Source organism: Coffea arabica, chromosome 11e (assembly GCF_036785885.1).
Source record: "Coffea arabica cultivar ET-39 chromosome 11e, Coffea Arabica ET-39 HiFi, whole genome shotgun sequence".
Taxonomy (NCBI): Eukaryota; Viridiplantae; Streptophyta; class Magnoliopsida; order Gentianales; family Rubiaceae; genus Coffea; species Coffea arabica.
This window is the reverse complement of record NC_092331.1, coordinates 18,898,006-18,912,264: the sequence shown is the minus strand read 5'-3', so window position 1 is coordinate 18,912,264 and position 14,259 is coordinate 18,898,006. Positions and strand designations below refer to the sequence as shown.

Here is a 14,259-nt window from a genome sequence, read left to right as displayed (position 1 = left end):
CTTCAATTTTTCTTCCAGCTCGGCGACCTTCTTCTCAAGCTCGGACGAAGGCTGATAGTTTTCGACCAGCCTAGTATAGCGCTGAGTCAGTTCGGCGAGGAAAGCCGTGGTGGAAGCCCAGGAGACGGAGGCGCTCTGCATCAGTTCGCCCGGAGTGAGCTTCCTGGCGTAAGTGTTATCCCTGGGCAGAACTGAATGGACCAGGTGCTCCTGAGCGACCAAGGGATTCTTGCAGCGATCGTTCACATTGAACTCCCACTCCGGACACCATTGCGCGCCGGAGTGCCTTTTATTCTCCCCGGCTTCTTGTGAAGGAACGTTGTGAAGGTTAAAAAGGGAGGACCCCGTCACGGGGACTACGGGAAACGCCGTTGTTCCCCTGCTCCGGGGTGGAAAAGTTATGGTTATCCCTCTGATGGGCACCCCGACAAGAATGGTCGTCGTGCAGGAACCCTCCCCGGTGATTATCACGGGAGATCTCCTGCTTGCCGTGGCCGTAGTAGTTGTTACCGGGGTCATTTTCTTCTTCGGCCGAGTGGACGGTTCGGCTGTGTCCTTGCGCTTGGGTGGCTTCTGATTTACCCCTGACGCCCCCGCGGTGATCAGGTCAAAAACTTTCGTCACTGTGAAGCACAAAAGTAGAGTTAGTTAGAATCAAAAGAGGAAAAACAGAGTAAGGAGCGAAGAAGTACAATGTTTTTCAAGCCTATTAGAAAAAAATGGCGGACGATCTGGGCTGATGAGAGCTCGGCTGATTCCGCCGTCAACAAGAACTGCCTCGAAAAAATCCCAGCAGTTGATCCTGAGGCCCGACTCCGTCAGCTTTTTGAAGTTGCCCTCCTCCAATTTGCCCGGAGAGGTCTCTTTGACCGGGGTGGGAGGCCTCCACCAAAACCCTCTTGGGAAGTCATCAGCCGGGACAAAAATGAAGTTCCTTTTCCACTCCTTGATGGAAGAGGGTGCATCTACCACTAACTTCGGGACCTTGTTCCTGAAGTAGTACCATCCCTTTTCACTCCCACTGTTCTTCAGTGAGTAGCAGTGACGAAAGAGGTTGACTGTAGGAGTTATCTCCTGATGTCGGCACAACATTTGGAAGCCGACCAGGACCCGAATCGAATTAGGGGTGAGCTGAGTGATTCTCACTCCCCAATATCTCAGGCAGTCCCGGAGAAACCTCGTGGTCGGCACTCTTAACCCGGCCTCCAACTGGTCGAGGTATATGGCCACTCTACCCCGGGGAGGGAGCTCGGCCGACTGGTCCGGTCGAGGAGGATAGATGCTGTAATCCCTCCTCCAGGGGTACTGACGGATCAGCTCGGCAATCAGGACTCGACTCATTATGCTGCTGAACATAGGGACTAGGCCGTAGTCAATCGCCGTCAAGTTCGGAGGGGTAGCTGGTTCTTGCACTCCCTCATCCCTAGGAACTTCGTTGCCGAGGTCATCGTTGTAGAGGACCTCCGCTTCGACCTCGGTTTCTTCGCTTTGTCCCTGGGGTGTCTCGACCTGATGAGACGCTTCGGCCCCCCCTTCCCCGGCCTCAGAAGCGGTTCTCTCCTCGGAAGGGTCGGGTCTCTCTGCTTCGGTGAAGTCTGGCCTCACAGTCTCTTTATGGGTACGAGCTGTCCTAGCCATTACTAAAGAGGGAGAAGTGAACTTACTCAGAAGATGTGGTTTAAGAGATTGCCGAAGTGAAAAGACAGAGAAACAGAGCTCTGAGGTGATTGTTGATTTCTGGTAAAAAGTGAAACGGTAAAAAGGGACTCCTATTTATAGGCTAACAGGGGGAAGATGAAAAGGCGGTACCTTTGGTTTTCTCGAGGGCACGACCTCTCTCCTCATTAATGAGAGAACTGTTCATCTGACCATTGATTTCACGTCCATCCATGGATCTGACATTAAAGCTGACAGCCATCATTTCACTTCCTTCCCAGTCCCATCCGCGCAGTCATGACGTGTCCTTGCTGTATTTCGTGTCCTACACTCTTGTCAGCCTCGAGAAGTAGCTACCTCGGAAGGCAACGACCTCGCCCTTCCCAAGGCTTGGGGGGCTTAGTGAGGAGGGTATTTTCAGCTAGGATAGTGCTGGGGTTTTGACCTGTGGCACTCCTGGAACCCGCGCCTCAGCAGTCCCCTCGGGGCCGTGACTTCGGCCCAGCTATCACCTCGGCCAAGATCTTCTATCATAAGGCCGAAGTAAAGTATGGAGACCTGACCACCGAAGTTGTGGGACATGACCTCTGACACTTCTGATAAAGATGCCCTGACATGCGCCGCCTGACTCTGACAATTGTTCCTGCGCGCCTTTTTGCAGAAGCCCATCACATCAACTTGATGCTCTGCCCCTGGCAGATCTCTAGGGACCCGTGCCAGCAGTCCCTCTTTCCTGTCCATCCTCTATAAATACTCAAGGCTTCTACTGAAGAAGGGGATGACCAATTTTCTGGTAAAATCATACACTGATTCTCTCTTCTATTAAACTATTTTCCCAATTCCGAACTGACTTAAGTTTCGGAGTTCTACCGGGGGATTCAGCCTCTCTTGTAACCTAAGCAGGTGACCAGAACCGCCGTGACCTTTCCAGCTGTAGCACTACCAGCACACGGTTCACTCCAGCCGGTCAGAATTCACCTCTTCACCAAGCATTATGAAGTCAAAAAATAGAATTGGCCAAAATTGGCCAAGCACTCTGAAGTTGAAAAACAGAATCAGCCACCATCTGAAGTCAAAAAACAGAAATGGCCAAGCATGCTGGAAAAGTTTTTGGCCACCGATTTCAGCCAAAATACTTCAGCCAGTCAAAGTGATGATGCTCAACACAAGAAACTAGAGTTCAGATGCCACTTCCACTGCTCAGCAAAAACTTAGGCCGGCTAAGCTATATAACAGTTAGTTTTTTTTTGCATGTAATGCAGAGCCGTTCAGGGGTATTTTTTACTAGATTTCGGGGTTTTATAAATTCCTTAAAGTTTGGAACATTAAAGGATATTTGCCTACATTGAATACAACTCTTCTTGCATGATTTTGATAGAAAATACTCCCTTCTTTGTACTCTTGTATCCTTGTGAGGTTGAAAAGATTGTGATCTTCATTATATAGTGAGCATTCAATTGTAGCATTAGATAAGGTTAGATTGAGAGTTATAAAACCTTTGATTCAACTAGAATGAGTTTAGTGTGAGCAAAAGATGAGTCCTTGTATGTACACATTGGTTTGCTTCACCAACCTTGAAGAAGCACAATAGTGGACTGAATTCCGAAATTGGAACAATTTGGGAGTGGATGTAGGTGCCAAAAGGGTGCCAAACCACTATAAATCGGTTTCCCTTTCCTTTTATTTTATTGCCTTCTTTTAAGTTATTGTGTAGTTTTAATTGCTTCATCTTTATTGCTTTTTCTTGATTTAAATGTGTAATCACTTAGGTTAATTTGAATAGTAAAAATTAGGTGAAAATTTGCTATCACTTGTTTAGCTTTTAGATCAATCCAATTCACCTTCTCTTAAGTTGCTTTGAACCTTACATAAACAAATGACATTAATAATCCTCCAACAATTTTACTAAAACCAGATTGGTCCTCCCTCTTCTTCAAATTTAGCCAATGTATCCTCCAACTATTGTTTTTGACCCGTCACATGTGTATGGCCTATTTTGTCCTTGCCAGAACAATCAAATATGAGCAAATTATAAGTTTTGGGTGGTGCCGCTATATAGCCACTCTGTATGATAGAACTAGCCATAAATATTTAGTTGGAGGACTATATTACCTAAAATAAAGGGTTAATTTCGGAAACCTACCCTAAGGTTTCCTACAATTTCACTGAACTCTCCTAAAATTTGAAAAATTACACTTATCTCCCTTGATTAGATAGTTTTAGTACCAAAACCTTAAAATAATATTGACTTGGATAATTTTTTAAGGGATAATTTCAGAAACCTCCCTTGAGGTTTCTAATAATTTCACTAAGCTCCCCTATGATTTGAAAAATTACACTTACCTCTCTTAATTTGATAGTTTTAGTAACAAAACTTTAAAATAATATTGACTTGGTCAATTTTTTAAATGAATACCCAAAAATGCCCTTATATAATGAGTTTTAATTTATTTCCTTATATAATTATAAGATTATTTAGTATAATTATAAAGAAAATGTGTCAAATTTTTTATGTCCATATCTACTATAAACAACTATAATAATAATTTTATTACTATGAAATGATACTTTTGATGGTATTTTATTATGGATTTAGATTTATAAGATAGAAAAGAAAATATTGAAATAATTCATTAGAATTTATGAATTTTTGGAATGGTGGGATTATCATAATTTAATACTACTTTTGGGCCATTTCTTTTTTATTTATTATTAATTTTAATACCAAACAAAAGAAAATAAAGGTCAACAAAAATACTGGATAACATATAAAATTAACTCGTTAAAAAATTACTAGTTCGATATTTGGTTATAATAGAAACTAGAGGTAATAGTAGTTATTCTATAGTTTTATTGGTGAAAAGTTTTTAAAAAGGAATAAGAAGGAAAAAAAATGAAAAAAAATTTTAAAAACTCATTCTAAGTATAAGCATACCAAATAAAGGAATTTCATTAAAATATTTAAGAGTAAAACTGTCATTTTAAATGATAAGGGAGGTATGTATAATTTTTCAAACTTTAGGGGAGCTCAGTGAAATTGTCAGAGACCTCAGGGCAGGTTTCTTAAATTATCCCATTTTTTAAATGAATACCCAAAATTGCCCTTGTGAAATGAGTTTTAATTTATTTTCTTATACAATTATAAGATTATATAGTACAATTTATAAGAAAAATGTGCCAAATTTTTCATACCAATATTTACTATTTGATAAACAACTATAATAATAATTTTATTACTATGATATGATATTTTTTATGATATTTCATTATAGATTTAGATTTATAAGATAGAAAAGAAAATGTTGAAATAATTCATTTAGAGTTTATAAATTTTTTAGAGTAGTGGGATTATCATAATTTAGCAATGCTTTTAGGTCATTTCTTTTTAATTTATTATTAATTTTAATACCAAAAAATAGAATAAAGATTAGCAACAACATTGGATTACTTATAAAATTAACTTGTTAAAAAAATTACTTGTTCGACATTTGGTTATAATAGAAACCTAAAGACAATAGTAGTAGTTCTACAGTTTTATTGATGAAAAATTTTAAAAAAGGTATAAGAAGGAAAAATAAGAAAAAAATAATTTTAAAACTCATTCTAAATATAAGCATTCCAAATAAGAGAATTCCATTAAAATATATAAGGGCAAAATCGTTTTAAATTAAATGATAAAGGAGGTTTGTGTAATGTTTCAAACCTCAAGGGAACTCAGTGAAATTGTTAGAAACGTCAAGGAGGTTTCTGAAATTATCCCTAAAATTAAAAGAAGAGGGACCGCATTTTCTTGTTTCATTTCCTCCTCACGGCTGCTCGCTGGGTGTTCTTCTTCTTCCGCTCGTAGCTCTCTTTTGTTCTTTCTTTTCCTATAATGGTTCCTCACCTTTTTCGCTTTTAGCCCTTTTAACTATACATTTTGTTTAATTATTTTCTCAAGCATACTGATGTTAGCTAATAAATCTTTTGTGGGTTTTTGTAGGATTGATCAGTTCGTCAAGCTACAGAAAAATTCAAGTAAGATTTCCATCTCCTTGTTTTTTGAATTTGGGTTTCATTAATTGATTATTCGGTGATTTCTGTAATTCTGAGGTCTATTAATTTTACTACGTTTAATGCATATTTACTTTTAGGGTTAACTGAATTAGAGAGTTTTGTCAGCAGTACGGGAGCAGGAGTGAAGATTTAAATTAAACTTAACACTGAGCTGATATAAGTTTTCTCTAACCATATGCAATCATGTAATATTGTTATAAGGATTCTTAGGAACCCCTATATGGATCTTTATAATGAAGCCGACAGAATCCCAATATAATAAAGGGAATTAAGAACTGAAATTAAGGAATGGAGCTTGGAAAGGGATTGGTTTCATTAGCTGGGAAAATGAAGTAAAAATAGAGTATATGGAAATAGGTAAGGTGGTGTATAGAATTGCAGGAAAATTATGAAAAGGAGATGAAGATAGGGTTGCTGGGCTGAGCCTATTCCATTACAAATTGCTGAAGGTATTCAAGTCTGATAATGATGATGAACAAAGGCGTGAAAGGCCTTATAAACAAAAAGCAATGAAAAATGAACAAAATTGAGTAACTAATTGGCCAAATGGCCCAATCAAGTGAATCTCCTAGCCTAATTGTACATGAACTTTCAGCTACTAGATAGCACCTAAACTACCTGTTTAAGTTCCAGCTAATCTCATTATTACAGTTTTACTTTTTCCGAGACTTTCTGGAAAATTTTTACTGTATCACTGTACAAGATAGAGTTTATGTGAGATGAAAAGGTTGTTGGAGTATGTGTCAAATGGATATTTTTGAAAAATATGTTTGCAAGTCGTTAATGGCTTTAAGTTCAGTTCTGTGCAGGTCTTATCTGCCTTGTATGATTGTTGGCAGTAGAGGCTAAGGCTAAGTTTAGTTTTACTTTCATTCTTAATCTAAGTTTACGCCTTATTATCAGCCAAGTAATATTTCAGTGTGTTCTAATAAGTTTTAGTGCACGGTAATGATCTTTGTTTCGAGCTTGTGTAATAGAATATATTCCAGATAATAAGGAATTTCTTATTTCGCAAGCTTCCTGAACTTAAATAGGCAGTTATGTGAATTTGGAGCTTTCCTGCATCACAATGATTTAGTCCTGTTTATTTTATCTTACTTTTCTTTGGTGGTGGGGGCCCTGGGGTACAAGGTAGAGGCAAAAATATTGCTATTGATGAAAATGGACCTTGTAGAAGCTACTGTCTGATGATATTCAGTCAGAAGAATCAAGTCTTGATATAGAGAGTTATGATGTTAAAATGGTGACAGAAAGGTTTATGTTGTCTTTTCTAGCCACATTTGTCTCCTGTCATTTAGTGTCAATCTAATGTGGACAAGCCTGTCTTGTTTCTTGTTCCCTATAATTGTTTTTCTTGTTTGTTTCCTAAGGGCTTCTAAGGATTCTTGGAAATACCCATAAGAATAAAATGTATTTTTTGCATTCTCAATCTTGTTTTATGCCCACTTCCCCATATTTGTCATGCTGATCCTGTGCAATTTAGAACAGCCGAATTAATTTGTCTTACATTTGTTTGAAAATTTCCCTTCATAGCCAGTTCACTTTCTCACCGCTGGTTTCCAATGGATCCTCAACCTGAGCCAGTGAGCTACATCTGTGGAGGTATAATATTATTTTGTCTTTTCAGAATCTAATATTATTTGTTGCTGCAAAAAGATAAAATAAAAAATCTGTCATCATTTGTTGATTTATTGATATAATAAAAAATCTATATTTACAAGAAGCCCACCCATAGAAGTATGTAATTCTTCTAATTTTTTGGGTAACTTTTTCAAGTTTTTGACATTATTTTCTGTTACATTACGTTTGAAATTTTTTAAATATGAAGTGTTTTAATTATTTTAATTGATGCTTAAAGACACTGACCACCTCCAAACTGTTCTTCATATGCTCCTCCTCCTCGCCATTCCTCTTCAGATGCTCAACAACGTAAAAAAGTGGTGGTTTGTGGTGGTGGAGTCATCGGAGTCTGCACTGCATACTTCTTATCCAAAAAGGGCGCAGTCGTAACATTAATTGAGAAATCCTCCGTTGCCTGCGCTGCCTCAGGCAAGGCTGGAGGCTTCCTTGCCCTTGATTGGTGCGACGGTGGGTCCCTGTCATCCCTTGCACGTGCCAGTTTCAATCTCCACCGGTTACTGTCCGAAGAGCTCAATGGTCCCCAGTCTTACGGTTACCGTCCCCTCACTACTCTGAGTCTAGACATCACTGAAGCTTCATCATCTTCTGGAAGCCCGTTGTATAAAAGCCAAGGCCCAAAACTCCCTTCTTGGGTTGATGGCCCAGCTAAAAGCCCCAGGATTCTTGGTACTACTGAGACAACGGCCCAAGTGCATCCTAAGCTCTTCACCAAAACGCTTTTGAACAAGGCGGTTGAGGAATATGGCCTCGAGGTGGTGACAGGGAAGCTGGAGGAGGTGGAGGTGGCTGAGGGAAGAGTGAAGGCGGTGGTGCTGGAGAGAGGGACAAGGATCGAGGCTGATGCTGTTGTGCTGGCTCTTGGGCCTTGGACAAGTAAATTGCCCCTGTTAAGGTCCTCATTTAGGGTGTCTGGGCTTAAAGCCCACAGTATCATCTTGGAACCAAAAGATCCTGATGCTATTACTCCGCATGCACTGTTTCTGAGTTATTATTCGTCCCAAGGTGGGAAACCTATGGACCCAGAAATCTATCCTCGTCCAACAGGGGAAGTATACATCTGTGGGATGTCAGCTGGGGCTGAGGTTCCAGATGATCCAGAGCAAATATCACCAGTCCCAGAATCCATAAGAGTGCTCAAGAGAGTGGCTAGCAATGTGTCAAGCCATCTAGCGGAAAGTGAAGTAACAGTAAAGGCAGCACAAGCATGCTTTTTGCCGTGCACGGATGATGGAATGCCAGTTATAGGCGAAATGCCTAGCGTAAAGGGGTGTTTTGTTGGGACTGGACATAGCTGTTGGGGGATCCTGAATGGCCCTGCCACTGGTGCCTCCTTGGCTGAGCTTGTGCTTGATGGTCATTCTAGCATTGTTGATATTACCCCGTTTAGTCCGTCTAGATTTGCTTTTGCTAGGTAGTGGTTAAAAGAAAAAGGTGCTGCTGCTTTTGGAGTTCAATCAATTCATTTTGTTGTAAGTATATCAGCGGAAGCTGATGTTTCAATGAAGGATTCGAATGTTCTCATTCAAAAAAATAAAAGGATGTAAAAAACATTTGTAAGCAATTCTCCGATGCTAAATTTCCGAAGCTTTTTGGAGTTTTGCATATTTCGAAGTTTTTGTAGAAGGCTGATTTATTTATTTATTTATTTCCTGGCAGCATTAGCGACCTTTAACTGTTGTATTTTTGCTTATGCTACATGTTTCCATGCTCGAAGAGATATTCACTATTTTCTGATCAAAGCATACTGATGCAATTTGAATTTGTCTTTTTTTTTGGTTTTTTATTTTGTTGTTTGGGGTTTTTGGTTGTGTGTGTGTGTGGGGGGGGGGGGGGGGGGGGGTTGTGTGTGGTGGTGTTAGGGATTCTGAATTCTCAGTGTATGAATTAAGGAGATAAGTTTTATGAACTTGGTGTAGATGATTTGTGTGTGCGTGTGCATTTTTGTGTGATCTAGCTTTTGGTGAATTATGGACATGGAATCTTTGTCCCTCAGTGAACAATGAAGCTCTTTCTGTTTTTTCTCTTGGAGATTAATAGCTTGTTATTTGACAAGGTATTGACAAGTGTTTGGCTCGATAATGCATAGAGAGATAAAGATGCATAATATAATTTTCAAGATATGGTAAGGTCGGTCATCAGCATGACCGTTTCTAAAAAGTTCAACTCATGAATGACAAAAAAAAAAAAAAAGAGATAAATTAAAGTTTAGATTAGTGCATGTATATCATTTTTAATAGAATGTGTAGGATTCAAAAAAATTTGTTCTATATTTATTTTATCTTCAAAGTGAATTATACCATGAATAAATGAATGTACATCCTGTGGAATTCGAAAAAATCATCAGAAACAGTTGACTTGTCAATCGCGTCCATGATTTTGGATGTAAGGGGATGGGATTGTCTGATGGCACAACAACATTTTTAAACCTTCGTCACACGACAAACTGTATCTAAACTGCTAAATTGTGACTTCTTACCTGCCACCTTAGCTGAGTATTCAGCTAGTTTTAATCTTATCTAATCAGCAATGGGTTGTGTTATAACCCCATGTGCATCCCGGAGGCCAAGTCCATAAGGAATACCAGAAAGTTCTCAACATTTGCAATCACAGGTTTTGGCTACTAAGGTTAGAATAGATCGGTGTTGCAATGAAAGTTATAACATTAGTCCTAAAATGTTTTCCAGTTTGTTAATTCTTGCGACTATTTTTGGCCAAGTGTATGTTCCCTGTGCTGGACCTTTTCATGTCTTTTCCCAATCCTTGTCACCCTCTAACAATGTGATTATAAGTTGGTCTCCAAAATGACTAACCTAATTACTGAATGATTCAGTCAGATCATTTGTGACATGACCATTTCTAGCTTTGACCTCAATAGAGAAGTGTAGTCCAACAGGAAAGTCGAATGCATACTCGATAGAGCTTGAAAAATTCTTTGTTCCCTACCTTGGGCTTTGGAAGGCTTATGTGCCACCGTTTCTCTACTTTCTTTAGGTCGAATATTGTGTAATGCTAAGATAATGGGACCTTGGTGATTCTTTTGCATGGATGATTGAATGGATAATAAAATGAGCGAGGATTTAAAATAACAAAATGGAGTAGCTCAGGGATCTTCTCAAATATAGTCAATTTTTCTTCTTTTAACCATATCCATGCTTCAATTCGATCACCAATTCATGAGGATAACAAAATTTGGTTGTCCAATGGAGTCTATGCTAGCACTCCCAAGTGCATGTCCTCCCCCATCCAAAGCTCCATAGATTCCATCATTACAAAAATTTGAAAGAGACAAAGTGTTAAATTGACTGGAGGCTCGTCTTCAGCCTTCACATCTTCAAGAAAACTTTGTCCAATTTATCAATCCCAATGGTGACAAGCCTAACCATCGAGGGCAGCTGAAGATCTGAATCTAGCTTGAGATGTGGCTATTATGCACTGCCAGATAAGTCCCGTTACAGCTCTACCACGAGTAGCATTGGTGACCACTGGATGCAGATTTCAGTATTCATAGCTTTACCTTTTAGAGCAGCTAAGGTTGATGCATGAAACACATATCTCCCTGTAACAGATTTGGACTGCTCAGAGTTGAGAAGGCATCAAAAGTGAAGCACCCTTAGGCAATCCAGGACCAGGGTTCAAAGTTGCGGTCGCGATTGTGGTCTTGGCTTGGACTGTTTCACATCGGTTTCGACATATCGGTCGCGGTCTTGACGAGACGCGAATTTTGGAAATATTTAATATTCTAAAAATTGTAAAAAATATGGTAAACAAAAATAATTAAAAAATTAGTAAAAATAATAAAAAATCGAGTTGATTCGGAGTGATTTAGTGTGATTCCGCAGTTTCAACCCTTCACGGTGACGTCTCAGTGAATCAAGTATCTTGGAATAGTATCGTCCCGGTATCCTATCCGAAGGGCCCAAGACAGTGACGACTCGGCCTAGTCGTCTCAGACTCGGCCGAGTCTTTGAACCATGTCCAGGACATGGATGAAAAATCAAGGATGCAATAAAACTTGGGTAAGTTTCTTCTAGTGATCCACGAGTTGTGGCTGCCCCCGCATTCACAAATGTTACTACTGACTGGCCATTCATTACACTGTGGGAAGAATATATGCCAATTGCAGTGCCACAACAGTAAAAAATGCTTACTTGTACCATTGCTACATAAGTACGGGTTATTAATTCTACAGATCTTGGATGAAATGGAAGCAATCCATGTATCAATTTGTGTTCAGGGTGTCCAAGGAAATCAAAGAGTCTAGTCTTTACTCAAGCTTAGACATAATAGACAACATCATCATTACAATCAACATGTATATTGTCTTTGACTTTACCAGCTATAGGGAAGAAGCAAACTAAAGTTAGAATTTTGCTATACTAATGGAAATTGGATAGAATTTTGTGCAGTATATTCAAAGAAAGACTAGTACAGTGGTGGCAGATGCTCAATGTTTGGAAATTCAAATTCTATTGAAACGATGCTTCTGATTAAAGAGTTTCACTGCTCTGATTTAAAGGCAACTGTACAAAAGCAATCTTCTTTCTCTACATTACAAAATTTGTGCTTTCTTATATCAACTAACTCTGCCTGGGGATATCCTAGAGATATCAGGATAATGGAATTAGGTCCCAACCTATTCCAGTTCTACATTCCTTGCGAGGAGGACAAGAAAGAATCTTAACTGGAGGACCTTGGGTTTTGGACAACCAGATACTGGTGCTTAGGAACTGGTATGATGGGGTAGAAGAGGACGAAGAAGCTTTTAACCTGGCACCACTGTGGGTGCAGATATGGAACTTACCAGTGCACTGGATATCAAAGGAGACAGGAATGAAAATTGGCAAGGTATTCTACGAAGTCAGAGATGGAATAGTCCCCCAAGTAGGAGGGAAAGAAGGAAGACACCTTAAAATCTTAGTGACTGCTGACATATATCAACCTTTGCTGAGGGGAACAACTGTCAAAATGAACGGAACCACCAAATGGTTGGGCTTTAAATATGAAAGATGCCCGAATTTTTGCTACAAATGTGGTTTAATTGGGCACAATGAAAGGAACAGTAAGTGTTTCATCACTATAATCAAAGGGAAGTCAGAAAACCAGTTTGGGCCATGGTTAAGAGCAAATGGAGGAAAGGCATCGCCACAGAAAGAACAAAAGAGTAGGTATATTCCTGAAAGAAGTTACTGGGGCTTTAGGAATGGGGAAATGGTTCCTAAATATGTTAGAAACAAGGAACCACAAGTGCAAGGTCTAGGAGTTGACAGGCAGGAGAGGACAGAGGGGCACGTCCTAGGGAAAAAATGGAACAAAAGAATGAGTGACAAGGAAAAAAGCAGTGAAGTGGGAGGACCCCATCAGGACAGAAATGGAGAATGGAAGCAAGACCAAAATGAACCAGTAAATGGAGGAAACAAGACCAATGTGAGCATCATGAGTTCTACTCCTATGGCTGAAGGAGGTAGTGTTGGAAATGCCGTGAGGAGACAAGAAAGAAGTCAGAAAGAGAACCAAAACCAGTAGTTTGAGAGAGAGGCTGAGTCATCAAAGATGAGCCTAGCTGGGGTGGCAAAGGAGCTGAAAGAGGCCCTAACAGTGGAAGCTATGACACAAGGGGGTGACCAGAATCCCATGCTAATAGATCCAGAAAGTTTAGAGAAACAAAAAAGAGGTGGAAGAAGGCAGTACAGCAGAGGGAAAAGACAACTGAGACCCCTGGAAAAGCTCTGCAATAACTAGATGGAAACTCCAACCTGAGGGGCGCTAAGATAAAAGAAAGATAAGTCTGGTCGATTAAGAGATTGCAGATGTTGTAGTGGAGGAACAAGGTTGATCTACTAACAATTGAAGTAAGGATGGAAGGAATAGAAGGCGTAGGGGCTGGCCATACATGGCCCCTCAAAGATAAATGAAGGTTCTGGTGTGGAACTGTCAAGGAGTGGGGAGCCTCTTGATAGTTCCCCAGCTGAGGGAGGCTAACAACCTCTTCGCTCCAAATATAGTTTTCTTAAGTGAGACCAAAAATAGGATTAAATACATGGAAAAAGTCAAAACAATCCTCAGATTTGATGAGATGACAGTGGTGGAAGCTATGAATAGAGCGGGTGGAATGACCTTAATGTGGAACAGAAATATAAATGTCATGAGAGTAGTTACTACAGCCTTCACCATAGAAGCTCATGTTAAGGATTTAAACAGCAAGGAGGATTGGTAGCTAATTGGAATTTATGCTAGCTGTGAGAGCAGAATCGGAAAGAACCAGTGGGATGTTATTAGGAGAAGAAAAAGACTCTAAAGGGGGGGGGCAGATGGCTCCTGGCTGGGGATTTTAATGATATTGCCTCAAATGAAGAAAAATGGGGTGGTAGGCTAAGAGAAGAGTGGAGTTTCAAGGACTTTAAGGAATTCATAGGAACTAATGACCTGGTAGATATAGGATTCAAAGGTAACCCCTGGACATGGAGTAACAATTGGAAAGAAGAAGGGGAGGTTAGACAGAGATTGGATAGAGGCTTAAGCAGTCCAGCTTGGTATCAAACTTTTGAGGGTGCTAGTTGTGACCATTTGGAAACATATGGATCAGATCATAGCATGTTATTGTTCAACACTAATCCACTGGCAAAGAGAAGGAAGAAAAGGTTCTTTTAGGATACAAGGTGGCTCCAAAGAGAGGGAATAGGCCAAGTGGTGGAAAGAGCTTGGAATCAAAGGTTTGAAAGATCTAACATGTTTAGGCTGACAAAAAAGATAGCATACTGCAAAGTGGCTCTTCTCAAGTGGAGGAATAGTTTCTCTAGTAATTCTCAGAAGAAAATTAATCAGGTCAAACAACAATTAGGAGAGTTAGATAGTGCTGATTGTCAGGATAAAAAGACTAGAAGAACAGTTCTAAAACAGCAGTTATAA

At 39.8% G+C, this 14,259-nt stretch overlaps 2 protein-coding genes across 4 annotated transcripts; both read left to right on the top strand.

Moving 5' to 3' along the window:
• The first annotated feature begins 5,417 nt into the window (after positions 1 to 5,417).
• LOC113719561 (D-amino-acid oxidase-like) lies at positions 5,418 to 8,914 on the top strand. 3 transcript variants are annotated; one of them, XM_072072597.1, is made up of 4 exons: positions 5,418 to 5,533; positions 5,639 to 5,673; positions 7,246 to 7,314; positions 7,630 to 8,914. In XM_072072597.1, exons 3-4 carry the CDS (start codon positions 7,275 to 7,277, stop codon positions 8,766 to 8,768), a joined length of 1,179 nt encoding a protein of 392 aa, XP_071928698.1. In that variant the 5' UTR covers positions 5,418 to 5,533; positions 5,639 to 5,673; positions 7,246 to 7,274; the 3' UTR covers positions 8,769 to 8,914. The 3 variants fall into 3 exon arrangements, with proteins under 3 accessions (XP_071928698.1, XP_071928699.1, XP_027100585.2); XM_072072598.1 differs by having other exon boundaries at positions 5,455 to 5,533; positions 7,250 to 7,314; XM_027244784.2 differs by lacking the exon at positions 5,418 to 5,533 and having other exon boundaries at positions 5,536 to 5,673.
• A 4,347-nt stretch (positions 8,915 to 13,261) lies between these two features.
• On the top strand, positions 13,262 to 14,259 carry LOC140021199 (uncharacterized). The gene is made up of 3 exons (XM_072071964.1): positions 13,262 to 13,563; positions 13,722 to 13,991; positions 14,088 to 14,259. The coding sequence occupies exons 1-3, from the start codon at positions 13,262 to 13,264 to the stop codon at positions 14,257 to 14,259; spliced, it is 744 nt and encodes a 247-aa protein (XP_071928065.1).

Excerpts from the sequence above, each read along its gene's own strand:
- LOC113719561 (XM_027244784.2), top strand. The coding sequence starts at position 5,604 with ATGTTAGCTAATAAATCTTTTGTGGGTTTTTGTAGGATTGATCAGTTC. Across the intron at positions 5,674-7,245 it reads CAAGCTACAGAAAAATTCAA|CCAGTTCACTTTCTCACCGC; the intron begins GTAAGATTTCCA and ends TTCCCTTCATAG. Across the intron at positions 7,315-7,629 it reads AGTGAGCTACATCTGTGGAG|ATGCTCAACAACGTAAAAAA; the intron begins GTATAATATTAT and ends ATTCCTCTTCAG.
- LOC140021199 (XM_072071964.1), top strand. The coding sequence starts at position 13,262 with ATGAAGGTTCTGGTGTGGAACTGTCAAGGAGTGGGGAGCCTCTTGATA. Across the intron at positions 13,564-13,721 it reads TTAAACAGCAAGGAGGATTG|GCTAAGAGAAGAGTGGAGTT; the intron begins GTAGCTAATTGG and ends ATGGGGTGGTAG. Across the intron at positions 13,992-14,087 it reads GCAAAGAGAAGGAAGAAAAG|GCTGACAAAAAAGATAGCAT; the intron begins GTTCTTTTAGGA and ends TAACATGTTTAG.